Source organism: Quercus lobata, chromosome 10, assembly GCF_001633185.2.
Source record: "Quercus lobata isolate SW786 chromosome 10, ValleyOak3.0 Primary Assembly, whole genome shotgun sequence".
In the NCBI taxonomy this organism is placed as follows: domain Eukaryota; kingdom Viridiplantae; phylum Streptophyta; class Magnoliopsida; order Fagales; family Fagaceae; genus Quercus; species Quercus lobata.
This window is the reverse complement of record NC_044913.1, coordinates 33,273,284-33,290,714: the sequence shown is the minus strand read 5'-3', so window position 1 is coordinate 33,290,714 and position 17,431 is coordinate 33,273,284. Positions and strand designations below refer to the sequence as shown.

General features: G+C 36.7%; 1 protein-coding gene across 1 annotated transcript; it reads right to left on the bottom strand.

Moving 5' to 3' along the window:
* Nucleotides 1–1,621: 1,621 nt before the first annotated feature.
* LOC115963857 (transmembrane 9 superfamily member 3-like) lies at nucleotides 1,622–5,813 on the bottom strand. The gene is made up of 6 exons (XM_031083073.1): nucleotides 5,415–5,813; nucleotides 4,445–5,074; nucleotides 4,219–4,356; nucleotides 3,967–4,123; nucleotides 3,396–3,880; nucleotides 1,622–2,309 (listed from the first exon to the last, which is right to left on the bottom strand). Exons 1-6 carry the CDS (start codon nucleotides 5,558–5,560, stop codon nucleotides 2,090–2,092), a joined length of 1,776 nt encoding a protein of 591 aa, XP_030938933.1. The 5' UTR covers nucleotides 5,561–5,813; the 3' UTR covers nucleotides 1,622–2,089.
* Nucleotides 5,814–17,431: the final 11,618 nt, after the last annotated feature.

Genomic DNA, 17,431 nt, shown 5'->3' with positions numbered 1-17,431 from the left:
TTTTTAATTTATTCTCTTTCTTCACACACAACCACCACCATCCACTCTCTTTTTTCATATTGAGATATGGAAAGAAAGAATAAACAACTAAATGCAAAATGAATAATATCAGTGTAAATTTACACAATTATACATGGACTAATGTAGTTCATTTTTAGATAAAACTGTGTAAATTCTACACATTCTTCTATTATACTTGAAGCAATGTGAATGCTCATATGTTGCAAGATTCAACAAGATTTGGATACATAATTAGCAAAAGAGTAAACAAGACATAACTTGTCGTATTTCTTTCTTTTGTTCTACATTTTGAGCAGAGCATTCACAATGAAGTAATTAAATTACAATAATTAAACTCAAAATACCATCGCAAGGATGTAATCTTAGAGCAGTCACAATGAAGTTGGTATAATTGCTAAAATGTTATTTTAGCAACTAAAACACTTAAATGTAGGCTACAATGAAGTTGCTATAGTTTGAAAAAATGGCAACTGAGCTACAGTCAATATTTTATTTCTCTCTCTCTCTCTCTCTCTCTCTCTCTCTCTCTCTCTCTTCTTCTCTTTAATATATATATATATTTTATATATATTCTCTCTTTCTTCTCTCTTCAGAGCCGGATGTTTCTCTCTCTCTTTTTTCTTTTTTCTTTTTTATCTTCTCTCTCACCTACCTCTTCTTCCCTTTCTTCTATTATTTTATTAATTTCTTTTGCTATGGTAGAAAATCTCTCTCTCTCTCTCTCTCTCTCTCTCTCTCTCTCTCTCTATATATATATATATATATATTATTTTCTTCTCTCTTATTCTCCTCCTTTCTTCTTCTCCTCAGTCTCAAATATTTTATTCTCTCTTTTGTGGTGGTGACGGGTGTTGTAGCCAGTTGTGGGTGTTGTTATGATGGGTTTTGTTGGTCGATTATGGGTGTGATGGTGATGGGTTTTGTGGCCCATTGTAGGTGTGGCGGTGATGGATTTTGTGTCTAGTTGTAGGTGTGATGGTGGCTATGGTCATGACTCTGGTTTTGTTTGGGTTGCATTTTTTTTTTTTTTTTTTGTGGTGGATTTTGTGGCCGATTGTGAGTGTGGTTGTGATGGGTTTTGTGGGTTCTTTTTACCAGTGGTGTTGCTGGTGGTGGTGGTGGTGGGCGGCAAAGAAGAGAAAGAGATGTAGTAGGTGTGGAGGGCAGAGAAGTGAAAGAGATGAAGAAGAAGATAGAGAAAGAGGAGAGAATAAGAATTTTAAAAAAATTAATAAAGAAAGTATATTTAAATGAAGTAAAAAATAAAATCTTTGATGTTAAAGTTAATTGTAAAATGAAGTGTTAGAACTTAGAATAAATATAATAAGTTTTTGAGATGTTAAAAGCTAAAAATTTTAGGAGCTTGCTGTGAATGCTCTAATTTAAGGTTCTAGGTGAGAATATTAAGATAGTAGCTGATGCAATTAACTGAGACAAAATATGTATGACGTTATATTAATAACAGAAGTTGAGAAAATTTCAAACGTATAATGATCTTGTAGTTGATGCTATGGAGTATCTATTTTATGATAATAAAAATAGTATCAGTTATGGGATTAAACGAAAGTAATATTACACAAAGGAGAACTTGTCATCTCACTAAATTGAGAAATCTCGTGTTTCTTTTTTCAGTCAGGTATAGATAGAGAGGGGGGTGAGGTAGGAATCAAACCAAATACATGAGTACCACAAATTACCATTTGCCAATCACTTCCAACTCTAGAACTAGAAGATAACAGCATATGCAAGACTATTAACCAGTCCAATCTGCCTATATTGGGAGCACTTGCACGCCCAGTGAGATATTATTAGAATAAACGGGTAGAAGATATTAAAAGAATGTATTGCAAAGTCTTGATTTGAGTAATGATACAAACTTTTTTGCCGTACTGTCAAAAGCACACTTGTTATCCAATATGCTGCTTCGGAAGCAAGAAATCTAACGAACCTTGCTTCTGCTTTTAATACATGAGGCGCTACAAAATTACCTTTGGAACTTAATTTCTCTTCATTGCCTATATAAAAGTGGAAAAAACATGGCAAACGACTCTTGACGAGGATCAACCATCTACTCACACTTGATGGATCGATAAATGTGACGCACAAATAGTAAAGCTGCACGGAAACCTACAGTTCCAAGCATGAGGAAGAAACCATAGCAGATGCAAGCCATGTAACCAAAGAAAAATGAGGTTTGCATAAACCCGGACATATCTGAGCGTGCATAGTAGTAGTACAGGCAATAGGCATAGATAAAGATGCCAGTTGATCCACCACATAGAAAAGATCTGTAACAAATTCAAGCATAGAGATCATCAATCTTGGATTCAATATATTATTCTCCGTTCTAGACATTCAGAATCCATACAGCTTGACATAGGGAAAAGAAAATGAAAGACATTAATGCAGGCTAACAACTCTACTTCACTGCAAATCAGGACAAAGAACGATAACAAGCCAACTGTCATAAAATCTATCTCAAAAATCAAGTCAACACTTAAAAGTGATAGTATATAAATTTTTTTTTTAATGGAATAACATGATAGTATATATAACCTAACCTAAGAATTGATGCAAAGTATGGTAAAAATGATAAATATAGATTAATAAACAATCAATCGATGCATGAGATAAAGAACGAAAGCTTGTTTGATGGTTGCAATTATTAAGTGAGGTAAATATGGGGAATAAATAATTATAAAGAAATGAATAAAAATTACGCAAGCATTCTTGTTCACATAAACTTTACAATTAACTAATAATAGCCACACAAACCAATCCATAATAAAAGAGACTGCAAATGTCATGCCTAAGCTACACGTATTCCTACCTCAAAACAACATGTTCTCAGTAATTTTTTTATGCCACCGCAAATCCACAGAGAAACTTTTGACCTTTTATCTTTGATTACTTTAAACTTACCAAACACAATGGCTTGAAGAAGTACATTGCAGTTTCACATAGTAATTAATTACACATCATTGACAATCAAAGTTGATATGTTGTCGGTAGTCAACAATTCCTAATGCAAACTTTAATTCAACAACACCTATACTACAATTGTCAATACATCAATCCTATAACAAGTTTTTCACACGTACACAGGAAGAGTTCCAACTTTATATATGGTCAAGCAAGAAGAATACAGTCACCCATTACCACAACCCCCTCCCCTTTCCCAAAATAAAGATACTTCCATAACCAAGGGGAAAGAAAGACAAGAACAAGTCATGGAAAATTTGAAAAATAGAGCAATATTGATATAAATTCCAGAATGAGAACAGAAGCAAAATCAAATCAATTGAGGAATCAGGTCGCAAATATTATTTAAGTCAGCAAAACATCAACACAAATAAATAAGAATGGGTGTTTACCTCCACCACCATTCATGGTCCTCAGCAGCAAGTTGGAAGTATGTCAGTGCCACAGTAATGAAAGCAGTAACTATCAGGAGAATGATGAAGACAATAAACAAGATGCTGTATATGGTATAAATCCTGTGACCCCATACACTGGCAAATATGTAGTAAAGTTCAATGTAGATAGCACTGAAAGGCAGAAAGCCTGCCATTGCCATTTGCGGAATCGTTCCCCGGTACCATGGCAAAGGTGGAATCTCTCTGGGATACTTGGTGGTGCGGACAGGAGCTTGGAATTCAGCCTTGCTATTCCTCCCAGCAATCCCACCCAACACCAGCAAAGGCGATGTCACAAGCGTCCATATAAGAACTATCACCACAATTGTGCCAAATGGGAGAGCAGCAGTGGCATTATAAGCAATCGCTACAGTATTCAGGAAGCAGAACATAAGAAACAGAGGTCCGCAAAAGAGGCATCCCGTCAACATTAGATTCCTAACCTGTCGTCACACCAGAGTACTGAATATCAGATTATGAAACAAGCTTCAAAATTTTTTTGAAGAATGAATGCACAATAGGCACATACCCAGTTTGTTCCCTCTAGCTGACAGTAAAAGGAGGTCGCAATATAGCCCGCAATTCCTGATGTGAGAGCATATATGACAACCAGTGCAGTAAATAGAGCTCCTCGGTTGTATGGATAAAATACACCAACAAGTGCTAGTATAAAAATGAATACCGTACTGCATGGAATGGAAAGCATAAAATTACTCACACGACAATAATAAGTATGAGGAACCGGCTCAGCGGTAGTAGAAACTAGAAAGTAACTACTTACAGGGTAAATAGTTGGGTACCAGAACCAAGGGCAGCTGCAAATATAGACTTGTACTTGGGATACCTGAATACATCTCCATGGATGTATTTCCATCCAGTCTCTTCCTGATCTTCAGCTGTTTCCTCATCATGGGCATATCTTTATTATTTACAGGAAAAACCAAAAAATTAGCAATTGAGTCAAGATCCTAATGAAGAGGCAGAGGCAGAGGAGATTAGATTCTTACTTAACAAAATCATTTTTAAGGACTCGCATGAGTATGGTGGCAAGAAAGCCAGTTAGAAGAAGCACTGTGACACAAGAATTTATAATGGAGAACCAATGGATCTCGAGATGATGAGGAAGAGAAGAAGACTGTGAGTACTTATCCATCCTCTTCTCATAAGGGACGCTTGTTTCTTTCCATTTGACAGTGTATAAGAAATCGACGTCGACCTCGTCTTTATTGTCATCAGTGAGGTCGACGACATTGCGTGCGTCTGTTTGAACATTGATTTCGATGACTCGGTCTTTGTTGTAAAAGATGTTGAACTGAATGTGCTTATAGAGAAAATATCTGTAGTCGCTTGGCTCTTTGCCTTCTTTTTCGACCTTGCCAATAAAACCCCAAAGGGGTAGGTCATCGTAATACATCTGAAAGTAGTAGTCCTTGTTCACGGCATCTCGGAAACGAGCCACCTCTTCCTTCGAGAGTGTTTTCTTGCAAACAGGCTCTGAATCTTTCTCAATTCGGAAATCGAGTTTGTAGGGAGCACTCACTAAACGATCGCCGTTTAGCACTTCACCGAGAGCTTCCTTTTTGTCTTTCACATTTTCTGGAGAGCAGAATGGGAGATCAAAATACCGGTATGTTTCACTGCCACAGAGAGAGAGAGAGAGAGAGAGAGAGAGAGCAATATCATCATTAGCTAAATCATCATGTCGTCGAAGATTGGAAGTTTCATCATTCATTTCATTTGATTTGATTTCCATGAAAAAGGTTACCATTATCTGAAAGAAAGAGGATATCTAATCTCTTCAATTCTACTAGATCCAGCTCTAAAATTGACAAATCCATTAAATCTAAATCTAACAACAACAGCAGCAAGCAGCAGAGAGGTAAAGCATAATAGTAAAAAGTTTAGAAAACCAAAATGAGGTCAGATCCAGCTCGAAAGAAGAAGAAGAAGAAGAAGAAGAAATGGAAATGGAAATACCTGGGATTGTGAAAGGGGCCGACCTTGTTGGCATAGAGAGGCACTGCTTCTCCTTCCTTGTAACGGTGATCGGATGCACTCGACCACACCTGATCCGCACCAAACAGCACCATTAACAACAATACCACCGCCACACTCTTCTCCATATCTCTCTTTCTCTCTAAAACCCTTTCAAAAAGAGAGACAGATCTCGTTTGTTGTGGTTTTGGTTTTGTTTTTGAGATCCAATCGGCAAAGAGGTTTTAATTAATTAACAATAAAACGAGAACGAGAGAGAGAGAGAGAGGGACTGGTCTCTCAAATCTCAGTTGTTACGGCTTTATGGGGAAATTTCTTTATTTTTTTATTATTAATAAAAACACACACAAAGTCATCATAAAACTGACACTGAAAGAGATGGAGCGCCACACAGAGACGTGCGTGCCTCACCTAAACGGGGCCGTTTCCTTTCTTCTTCTTTTTTTAATTTGTTTGTGACTTCACTTGCTGTAGCACCCACCCACCGACGCGACGGTGCGTTTTGTTGTTTTTATTTTATGTTTGTATTTGAGGTGGTGGATGCACGTGATTGGCGTTGCTTATAAAGGAAGCTTTTGGTGAGATTAGGGGAATGTGAGATCTCTTAATTGGTGGTAGCTCGCCAGTCAACGCCTTGGAATGATGACAATGCACTACCTTCCTCTCTCCACCCCACCCCGATCTAACCTTTTTCCCTAATATATTTTCATCTGCGGATCCTAAGAGCATTTGCAGCAGTGTAGGAAAAATGCTATAAAGCTATATTTTACCTACACTAATACTAAAATGGTGCTCCAACAGTGGAGTTATATTCATTTTTTTTAGCTCCATATGAACAGTGCAAATCTATCTATAGATGTGCACTGTTCATGAGAGCTAAAAAAAATTTTTTTTTTATTTTATTCCAGTTTTTTATTAAAAAAATGCCTCTCTCTCTCTCATTCACTCTCACCAGGCCTCTCTCTCTCTCTCTCTCTCTCTCTCTCTCTCTCATTCACTCTCATCTCATCTCTCTCAACTCTGGTATCTCTCTCAACCTCACTCTCTTAATGTTGTGCTCCGGCCGCTGGGTCGTGGTTGTGCTTTGGCCTCGTGGATCGAAGTGGCTTCCCTCACTTCCACTTCGCCGTTGGGTCATGGTTGTGCTCTGGTGTGGATTTCAGCGTTTGGGTTGCTGGATTTCAGGGGTCACAGTGGAGATGGTGGTGGTGGTGGGTCGTATCGACGTGGGTTCAATTTTGATGGCTGGGTCCGATATGTGATTTGTGGCTATGGGGATTTTTTTTTTGTGTGGACTGGTGGCCGGTGGTGGTGTGTGGATTTGTGGTTCGATTTGGGTTGGGTTTTTTTTTTTTTTTTCTGCTGTGGACTGGTGGTTGTGTGGTGGTTGTGAGTGTGGCTGATGGTAGAGGTGGTTTGTGGATTGTGGGTTCGATTTGGGTTGGTGTTTTTTTTTTTTTTTTTTTTCTTCTGTTGTGGACTGGTGGCCGGTGGTGGTGGTTATGGGTGTGGCTGATGGTAGAGGACGGTGCTGTGGAGGTTTTTTTAGGTAGTGGGATATATTATTTTATTATAGTGGTTATATTATTTTATTGTGTTGAAAGCTAAAATAGATCCACTGCTACAGCATGTATGTAGGTAAAATAGATAAAGTGACTTTTTATGTAGCTAAAAAGTTAAAAATTTAGATCCACTGCTGTGGATGCTCTAACCCACCCTTTTTTTTAAAAACTTAACCCAGCCTTTTTCAAAAACCCATAATTATCAACCTTCTTTTCATTCAACCCAAATTACTTTTATATTTATATATATTTATGTTTATGTTAAGAAAATGCTAATAAGAGAAGAATCAAACATAAAATATTCATTTCTTTCTCCCTTTTATAATTTGATAGTTAAAGTACAGGTGGGGAATTTGAATTATATATGTCCCTATTGAAAACACCATAAAGTGTTGGAGTAAAACTTGCTTTTTAGATCACCAAATCGAAAAAAAAAAAAAAAAAAAAAAAAAAAAAAAAAAAAAAAAAAAGATAATTAGATGTATAGTTAGATGTCAATGAAATATATTCGGAAGATTCTTTTAAAAAAAGAAATATATATATATATATATAGATGTCAATGAAATATATTTGGAAGATTTAAAATAAATATATATATATATATATATCCTTCAAGTTAAGTATTACAATAGCATTTGTAATTTTTTATGGTATTACATTACACATATTTAGCACATTTTAAAACATGGCTTTTAGGTTACTCTAAAAAAATAGTAAAAAGCGCCTTTGGGGTCACCTAATAAAAAAAAAACCAAAGGAAAAGTAAAGGTAAAAAATTGATGGAGCTTATAATGGGTAATTATTAAAATGGTGGAATTTATAATGTGCATTTAAGTTGTTTTTATTATTTTTTAGTGACAAATAGCAAGAAGATTGACATGTACCAATGGCTGTCTACCATGTGGCATTTGAGAAGTGACATATACCAATAGTTGTCTACCACTTGGACGAATAATTGTTTAGTGCATTGTGAATGAAACACGTGTCACCATTTTATGTATCCACCAGTTTGGGTGATCCAACTTTTATAATATATATTGAGTAATGCTATGGATACAAACTATTTTAGAATATTTTTACAAACTATTGATGTAACAAATTTTTACTAGTTCTAATCTGGACCTACCACTAACATTACATTTTATTTACCAATAACTATTTGAAAATTGCTAAAGCCATATCAGCTGTTTGTAAAAATATTGTAAAATGGTTTGTGTTTGTAGCATTACTCTAATATATTATATACATTGAATTTTATCCGAGTTTTGGCTATATATATATAATACTCCATTAACTTCCTATTAAAAAAAAATACTCTATTAACTTTTTACCCCCCTTTTTTTAGAATCAAACCTTTTACCTATTTTTGGTTAAACTTCCATATACTTTTATTTTAGAAACAAACTAACTATTACACGCACACACTTAATTACACTCTCTCATCAAACTCAAACACATTACTTAACCCAAAGTACCACTGCAAAAGGGAAAATTATTGAGTACTCCTGGAGTATCATAAATGCATATCTCCCTCTCACATAATTATGGGTCCCACTAATTAAATTCATGGTGGGACCCACAATTCATGTAAAAGGGCAGAATACGTATTTATGGTACTCCGAGAGTAAATAATTTTCCCTACAAAAGGGCCTAACTCTTGTAGTAGTAGAGTGTACACTTTTTTTTTAGAGATACTACGTCTACAACATTTTTACAACTAATCATAGGTGATTAATTGTTATTTGTTCAAATTTGAAACAAACACTAAGATTACTTTTTTTTCCTAATAATAACAACCAGTAACAACTTGCCAGTTAAGATTTGTTGTAAAAATATTGTAGACATATCATTTCTCCTTTTTTTTAGTAAGTTTTTAAATCAGTTCTAAAAGGTAGGGCCTATAAATGTGCAAAACATTTTTTTGTACAAAGTTTCATAAATTACTTCCATATTTGTGCCACATCTAAAGAAGTAAGTCTTATTTTTTTAGGGAAAAAAGAAGTTAGTCCATACTTCAAAACAATGTCATTTTGAATTTTAGACCAATTATTTATAATATTATTTTATCGCAACACATTATAAATTTATAATAACGCTTTAAAAAGTTATTTTTTAAAAATTAAAAAAATAATATGATGTGACAAACAATTTGTATTGTTGGTGCACAAGTAGTTATAATAATAATAATATAAAATCAAATAATTAAACATTAAAAAAAACCAATTAGCATTGTTGGTGTACATGTGGTTATAATAATAATATAAAATCAAATAATTAAACATTAAAAAAAACCACCTAAGCATTTTAATGAAAAAGAAAAAGAAAAAGTCATCAGATTTAAATTTAAAAAACTTGAAAATTATTGGAAAGAAAAAAAATTAAAGAAAATGAATTAAAAAAATCTCAATTTCTTTTATTTTCTTTTGTATTCTTGCACAATTGCACTTTCTTATCTACCAAACACATTACCCATTGTAAGTGTTACAAATGTATGAGGCAGGTAATTTCTTAGTCCTTTACCGATACTTGTAGATTCAAGGGTACAAGAAAAGAGACACCCTTTGCGGCACAAATTGTAGCAGGAAATTCTATTCAGAACAAGAAACACAACAATCTAGTCGTGACTTTCATTGCGCAGACATTAAACAAAAGAATGAAGTTAATAAAATAACAAAAATGGTTCTTCTCCAGTTCACATTTTGTCCACGTGCTTACTCACACATGAAGCAACCCACCCATTTGGGAATCCCGTTGTTCTAACCTAAAACGCCACCACCGCCGTCACCACACTCCCACCACAACCACCACCACGATAAATTATGAGGTCCGATTGGTTCTCATTCGTCCTCCCAACTAATAAAACGTTGTCACTTATCAAAATGTGACATTACCTAGTGATATATATATATATATTTTTTTTTTTTGTATCTTTTGTGCTGCTTAGGAAGCTGATATAGATATTTACATAGGTGATATTGTTTCATTGGTTGAAATGACCACTTTAGCAACCCTCCTAGTAGACTTAATAATATCTCAACCACCACCACAAAGACCCTCAAATCATGGTAGCCCCCACCATTACCTGGCTCCACTTGCGTTAGATCCGCCAAAACAACAGCAGAGACAACGACAACGACAACGTGAGGCTGCTACGTTGTGATGAGGGCTGAGGCGTTGAGGAAGAAGACGGAAAAAAGGGAGTGGGGTTGTTGTTGCAGTGGTACTTGGATGACCAAATTGTATTAATCTTATCATCCTGGCTGAATGTATCCATCATTAGTTGATTTTGCTAATAAAGGTTCAATAAGCTTCTTCTATAAAAAAAGAATTAAAAAAAAAAAAAGATGCTTCGTGTTGGATATGTGCAGTGGCGAAGCCATAAATTTTTCTTTGGGGGGGCCATGTTTAAAATGAGATCATAAATTTTTAACATGTATATACTATATTTATATTATGTATAATGAAAAATGTTATATTCACAATAAATTTTAGATGACAGGTTGTTACTGATTTTAATCTAAGACCACCACTAAAATTATCTTTTTACCCACCAATAACAACAAATAACAACCCACCACCTAAAATTTATTGTGAAAATATTGTTAAAATGTTATGTACATGACATTTTTCTATATACAATAATCTTTCTGTCATTGAATGCATAAAAAAAACATATAATCAAATAAGTGAATAACCAATCATATATTTTTGTCAAATTTATAATAATATATTATATTTATATGATATATTAATATAGTATATTTATCATTCACCATTTTAATAATAAAAAAAATGCTTTGTCCATAATATTTTCACAATATTTTCACCATAAATCTTAAGTAACAAATTATTATTGGTTGTTATTGGTGGGTAAAAAATTAATTTCAATTGTGAATTTAAATTAGAACTAATTAAAAAATTAGAATCAATATCAACTTATTAACTATAATTTATTGTGAAAATACAGTGAGTGTAGCACTTTTATTAAAAAAAAAAAAATTAATGAATAATAGAACAAGAGAATGAAAGCCAATAAGCTAGGCACGTAGCTAGGAGTAACTGAGATCACATTTTTCTTTTAAAATGTATAGTTTTAAAACCATACACATGTGGTCCTCTAGGATTAGAGCAAATAGTAAAGTATTTTGGACTTAGAAATCTGTGAAGCACTAAAAGGCTTTAGAAAACACAAGTCAGGGAAAAGAAGAAATAAGTTTTCTACTCCTAATATTTTCCCAAGACACAAATTTGAGACAAAAAATTGTTAAGCTCGTAAGTTTCCTTCCTAAAAAATTTAAAAAAATTTGGGGGGGGGGGGGGGGGAGCCATGGCCCCCTTGGGCCATAACATAGCTCCGCCACTAGATATGTGTATGGTTTTGACAACTGTGTGAATCTGTGATTAATGTATGGTTTCAGATAACTGTGTTGCTTCCGGTGTAATGTGTTTGGTAGCTAAGAAAGTGCAAGAATACTAAAAGAAAATTATTTTCTTTCAATTAAAATTTCCAGATTTTTTTATAAAAAAATTTGAAATTACTTTTTCTTTTTCACTAAAATGCTTAGGTGGCTTTTTGAATATTAATTATTTGATTATATATTATTGTTTTTTTTTTATATACAAGATAGAAATTCTACTCTAGCCTAATCTAAGTGTATATACAAGCACTTATACTTATGGAATGATCATCGCATCAAGGGTGTGCGGTGGTATTATATTATTATTATAACCAATGTGTGCACCAACAATGTAAACCGTTTGTCACATAAGTATTTTCCGTTAATAAGTTATTGGTAGAGATCAAATTGATTGCAAGTTTAAAATAACAATGACTAAATTAATTGCTATCAAATTGTAGAGACCAAATTGACCATGACTTTAAAATATAAAGACTAAAATAGTATTTTCGCAAATCAGTTACATCTTTCTAAACATTTATTTTTTGAAAACGCTAAAAAAAAACTTCTTTTTTTAATGCTTCCAGTCATTTTTTCGGTGTTTGGTTGACAACTATTAGTCGTGTATGTCACTTGATCTTACTGACCATTAGCTTAATCGCGTATGTTGTGATATCTATAAAGATTTTTATGTGGTCATGAATCATGATGTGTCTTTGTTTCTCAAATGGTAGATTGCACTCTTTGAATTTTAACTGATTCCAAAACTCCACTCTGCTTGCAGTGGTGGTTCTCTCCATAGTCCGTCTATGGTCCTTCTCCACTGTATGTGGCTTCTTTCCAACCTTCCACACACAATCCACTTGCTTTTTCTAACTTTTCACAAATCATCCTCGTCTTTTACCCAAGCTTTCTTTAACCTTTCCTCCAACTAATCCCACCTTTTCCTTTTCCCACATCTGGAAAATATCAACCCATAATCCAACCTTTTCTCATCCGACAAACATCAACACAACCCATTTTCTCAAACAATTTCAAACAACTATATCCCTAAATTCCCTCAATCTCCCTTGCTTTCCCCGTTATCTGCGTTTTCTTCCCAACATTTTATCTTCCCAACCAATCATGGAAACCAATACCAACAAACCAGAACTTAATATAATAACCCATAACCATAAACATCCCCACTACTCAAATTCATCCCTTTCTCTCCCAGCAAAACCTGAGGCAGCCAAAGAACTGTCATCTCTTGGTCTAGCTGTTCGTTTAATAGCACGCAAAACCATCAACAGAAACAAAATTCGAGCTATCCTATCTAAAGCTTGGAAAACAACCAGTGGTGTCTCAGTAAATGATGTGGGAGACAACCTTTTCCTTTTCAGGTTCAATACTGAAGATGACAGGCAAACCATTCTTGATCTTGCCCCTTGGTTTGTTGAAGGATTTCTTTTGGTCCTCAAACCATGCAATAGCCTCACCCCTATTTGCAACATTGACTTCACTTGGTCTCCATTTTGGGTCCAAGTTCACAACCTCCCTCCTGATCGGATGTACCAAGAAAATGCAGACACCATTGGGAACCAACTGGGTAAGCTTCTGGACTCTGAACTCCCAGTCAAGAGCAGCCTTTGTTGGAACAAATTCCTTCGCCTCAAAGTCCAAATTGATGTCAATGAACCACTCCTTTGTGGTTTCTATCTAGACTGCCATCCAAAACCAGATATGTGGATAGATTTCAAATATGAGAAACTTCAAGATTTTTGTTTTGGATGTGGCAAACTTGGGCATGCCAGAAGCCAATGTACAGCGCCGATCCACCACAAAAGTCATCTGCACCACTTTCATCTTGGCCCCCGCGAATTTGGCCCTTGGATCAAAGCTGGCAACTCCAGCCTCAAGGCCCTCACCTGGTTGGAATTTCTGAAAGAGGAGGCTGCTGATTCAAGCCCTCCTTTTTCTGACACAAACAATACCCAGGTCAGTCCCTTACCCCAAGAAACAAACCAAAACACTCCACCTATCTCCCTCAAGTCAAATCCCCAAGCCACCCTTCCCGTAATTTTAGCATCAACTCCTGACACCACCCACCCAAATCCCATATCCCCATCCCCTCATCCCCATTTCCCAACCACAAAGCTCTTGCCAAATCCCATCATCTCCCACAATCTCTCTGATAACACGTTACAGCCAGAATCATCTGGAGACTCTGACCCTTCTACACCTTTACCTAACATAACCCACCCAGACCCTTGTATCCATAAGCCAACAATAACAATGGGCCCTTCCCTTAACCGAACCCAACATCAGCTTGAGCCCACAAAAAGCCCACAATATATCCTAGAGTCTCTAATCCCCTCTCTTGGGCCTAACATCCTTGACTCTAATCCATTAGGATCATGGCTTAAAGCTCCTGAAGCCCAAGCTCGTGTCCTCCAATGGATCACTTTTGTCAACCTCAATGATAAACCATCATCACCCATCATCCAGCCCAACTTCTCATGCCCTGACCTCTCTTCCCTCCAAAATCAAATTCCTATGGATACCTCCACAGCTACCAAACGAAAACTCCCTTCATCCCCAGAAAATTCCAACAACAAAAAGTTGAAGTTAAAACTTCTACCACCTCCATCCTGCCCTCCTTCACCCGAGCATATACCCCTCTTCCATCTTGGTTCTTACCCCCAGAATATTAAAGCCAAACCCAAATGGAAGACATTGGCTAGAACCAAAAACCATTCCCAATCCACCCATTCTTTTTCAAATCTGACTTTACCTATGGCTGAGAAGGCGGGCCTACCCATGCCCCCAACCCCCCCATGAAGCTTCTTTCTTGGAATTGTCGTGGCTTTGCCTGGGCTGCGGCAATCCAAAAATTCAAGGGCCTTTTGAGAGATGTCAACCCCGATTGCATCTTTCTTTCTGAAACAAAAATTCCTAAACGTAAAATTTCTCCTCTTCTTACCCAACTTGGTTTTGTAAACATTGTCTATATCAACCCAATTCGAAAAGCTGGCGGCCTTTGTTTTGCTTGGAAAAATGGTTTGGATATTGAACCTCTCTACTCCAACAACAACCTCATCAACGTCATCATCTTCTCTGATCCCCCAAACACTCCCTGGATGCTTTCCCTTATATATGGTCCCCCATACTCTTCCCTCAAAGCCAACTTTTGGAACAATCTTGAAACCACATTAAACTCTTTTGGTGGAGCTTGGGTGGGGATTGGTGATTTCAATTGCATCCTCTCCTAGTCAGAAAAACAGGGGGGTCGCCCTTTTGCCTCATCCTCCGATGGCGGTTTCTCTGGCTTCATCACCAACAACGGTCTCATCGACCTTGGTTTTCAAGGTAATAAATTCACCTGGTCAGATAAACGTTCTGTTGGTACCATTAAACAGCGTTTAGATAGAGCAATTGCAAATGACCAGTGGAGGCTTCTTTTCCCGCATGCCAACCTCCTTCACCACCCCATTATTGCCTCTGACCATGCTCCGATCTTTCTCTGTACCATGGGAGAAGCCCGAAACACTCCTAAACCATTCCGTTTTGAATCAATGTGGACCCGTGACCCCTCCAGTTTTGCCGTTGTCAAATCTGCCTAGTCCAAACAGTTCATTGGCACTTCAGCCTTTTGCCTTTCCCAAAAAATAAAAGCATCCAAATCCTCCTTGAAAAAATGGAACAGAGATGTCTTCGGCAACATCCACTTTAAAATCAAGACTCTCACTGCTCAAATAAACACAATCCAAGACCTTCCTCCATCTGCTTCCAACATTTCCTCAGAAAACTCTCTTTTGTGTGAGCTCAATGAATGCATGATTCGTGAAGATATGCATTGGCGTCAAAAATCACGTAATCAATGGCTGACCTCTACTAACCTCAATACCAGATTTTTCCATCTATCCACCATTATCCGAAGAAGAAAGAATGCAATTGATTTTATAAAAGATGAAAATGGTTCTTGGTTGTCAGGACGCCATCTGGTTAGTGATTGTTTCATCAATTACTATAAAAATCTTTTCACCTCCCAACATACCAATCCAAGCCACCATATCGATCTCTCAAATATCATTCCTCACTCTATATCCTCTGAAGAAAATGAAGCCTTATGTGCCATCCCTTCTGATGATGAAATAAAATCTGTTGCTTTCAGCTTCGCATCTTCCAAATCCCCTGGTCCCGATGGTATGTCTGCCATTTTTTACAAATCCTATTGGGGTACTGTTGGCAAAGATGTCATCGCCATGGTTCAATCTTTTTTTGCCAGTGGTCTTATGTTAAAAGAAATGAACCACACCTTCATCACTCTTATCCCCAAGACCCCTAACCCATCCACTGTAAATAATTTCCACCCAATAAGCCTTTGCAATATTTCTTACAAAATAATCTCCAAAACCTTAGCCAATCGCCTAAAAATTCTCCTTCCTAAACTCATCACTCCATGGCAAGCTGCCTCTGTTCCTGGTAGAAACATCCAAGACAACTCAATCATTGCACATGAAATTTTCCACACCCTTCATCAAAAACGCACAGGCACTTCTGGTATGGCAGCCCTAAACCTTGACTTGGAAAAAGCCTTTGACAAGGTCGAATGGCCTTTTTTGCTCTCAATCTTCAAGCATTTTGGTTTCTCAGACAAATGGATTCAAATGATTAGTCAATGCATCTCTACGCCATCCTTCTCCATTTTAATAAATGGCTCTCCAGCAGGTTTTTTCACCTCTAACCGTGGCATCCGTCAAGGTGATCCCATCTCTCCCTTCCTTTTTATTTTGGTTACTGATGTTTTGTCTAGATTGTTTCTTCAGAAAGAGGCTGACAGTTCTCTCCAAGGCATCAAAATTGCAAGAAATTGCCCCCCAATCTCGCATCTTATGTTTGTTGATGATCTTGTGGTATTTTCTCGGGCTAACCATGATGACCTTACGGCTGTCCAATCTTGCTTAACTCAATTTCAGAATTGGTCTGGGCTTTCCATCAACAAGAGGAAATCGGCAATAACTTTTAGTCAAAATGTTTCTCCATCATACAAAATCTCTCTGCGCAACCTGATTGGTTTGAACCAACCAACTTCCAAGAATTTCTACCTTGGGCTTCCCACTCATATCCAAAGAGGTCACCAAGCTCAGTTCAACACCATTTTGGAAAAAATCAACAGCAGAATTTCTGGTTGGAAAGCAAAGATTTTATCACAGGCTGCCAAAGCTACTCTTATAAAGTCTGTGCTATCCTCAATACCATCTTATTGGATGTCATCATTTAAGCTCCCAAAGTCTATTTGCAGTAAAATTGATGCCAGACTTAGAGATTTTTTCTGGGGCTTTATTGATTCCGGTCACCATATCTATCCAAAAGCATGGGATTCTTTATGCAAACCAAAATCTGCTGGGGGTTTGGGCTTCCGTCGTGCTCATGACATCAACAATGCATTAATATCCAAACTTGGGTGGATTATTGCATCTAGTGCAGATAAACCTTGGGCCAACCTCCTCCAATCCAAATACCTTCGTGGTCGTCCCTTCCTAACCTCTACCCTCCAACAAAACTCATCCTACATTTGGAAAGGCATTCACAAAAGCATTCCTTTGATAAAAAAAGGCTACTGCTACCTCATTGGATCAGGTTCTTCGGCGAACATTTGGCATGACCCATGGATTCCCTCACTTCCATCCTTCACCCCAACCCACATAACCTTGCTGCCAGACCAACAATTGGTTTCTGAACTAATTGTTCCTGAAACTAGACAGTGGAACCGAGCCCTTCTCCACAACCTCTTCGACCATGATACAGCCTCATCTATTCAACAAATCCACATTCCTTTCACTCCAGTTGCAGATTCCATTTTTTGGGCAAAATGTCCAAGTGGAAAATTTTCTGTCAAGTCGGCTTACCTTGCTGACCAAAATGCTAGATTTTCAAATTCTGGTCCCCTTACTGCTGTTGAATGGAAGAAATTATGGTCCATGAAGTTCAATGAATGACTCAAATACCACATTTGGAAAATTGCGTGGGATGTTCTCCCCACTAGAGAATTTCTTGC

Bases quoted from the DNA above. Each gene is read 5' to 3' on its own strand.
- LOC115963857 (XM_031083073.1), bottom strand. From the start codon at position 5,560: ATGGAGAAGAGTGTGGCGGTGGTATTGTTGTTAATGGTGCTGTTTGGT. The intron at 4,124-4,218 runs GTAAGTAGTTAC...CATTCCATGCAG, and splicing joins GGTACCCAACTATTTACCCT to TACGGTATTCATTTTTATAC. The intron at 2,310-3,395 runs GTAAACACCCAT...AATTTGTTACAG, and splicing joins GACCATGAATGGTGGTGGAG to ATCTTTTCTATGTGGTGGAT.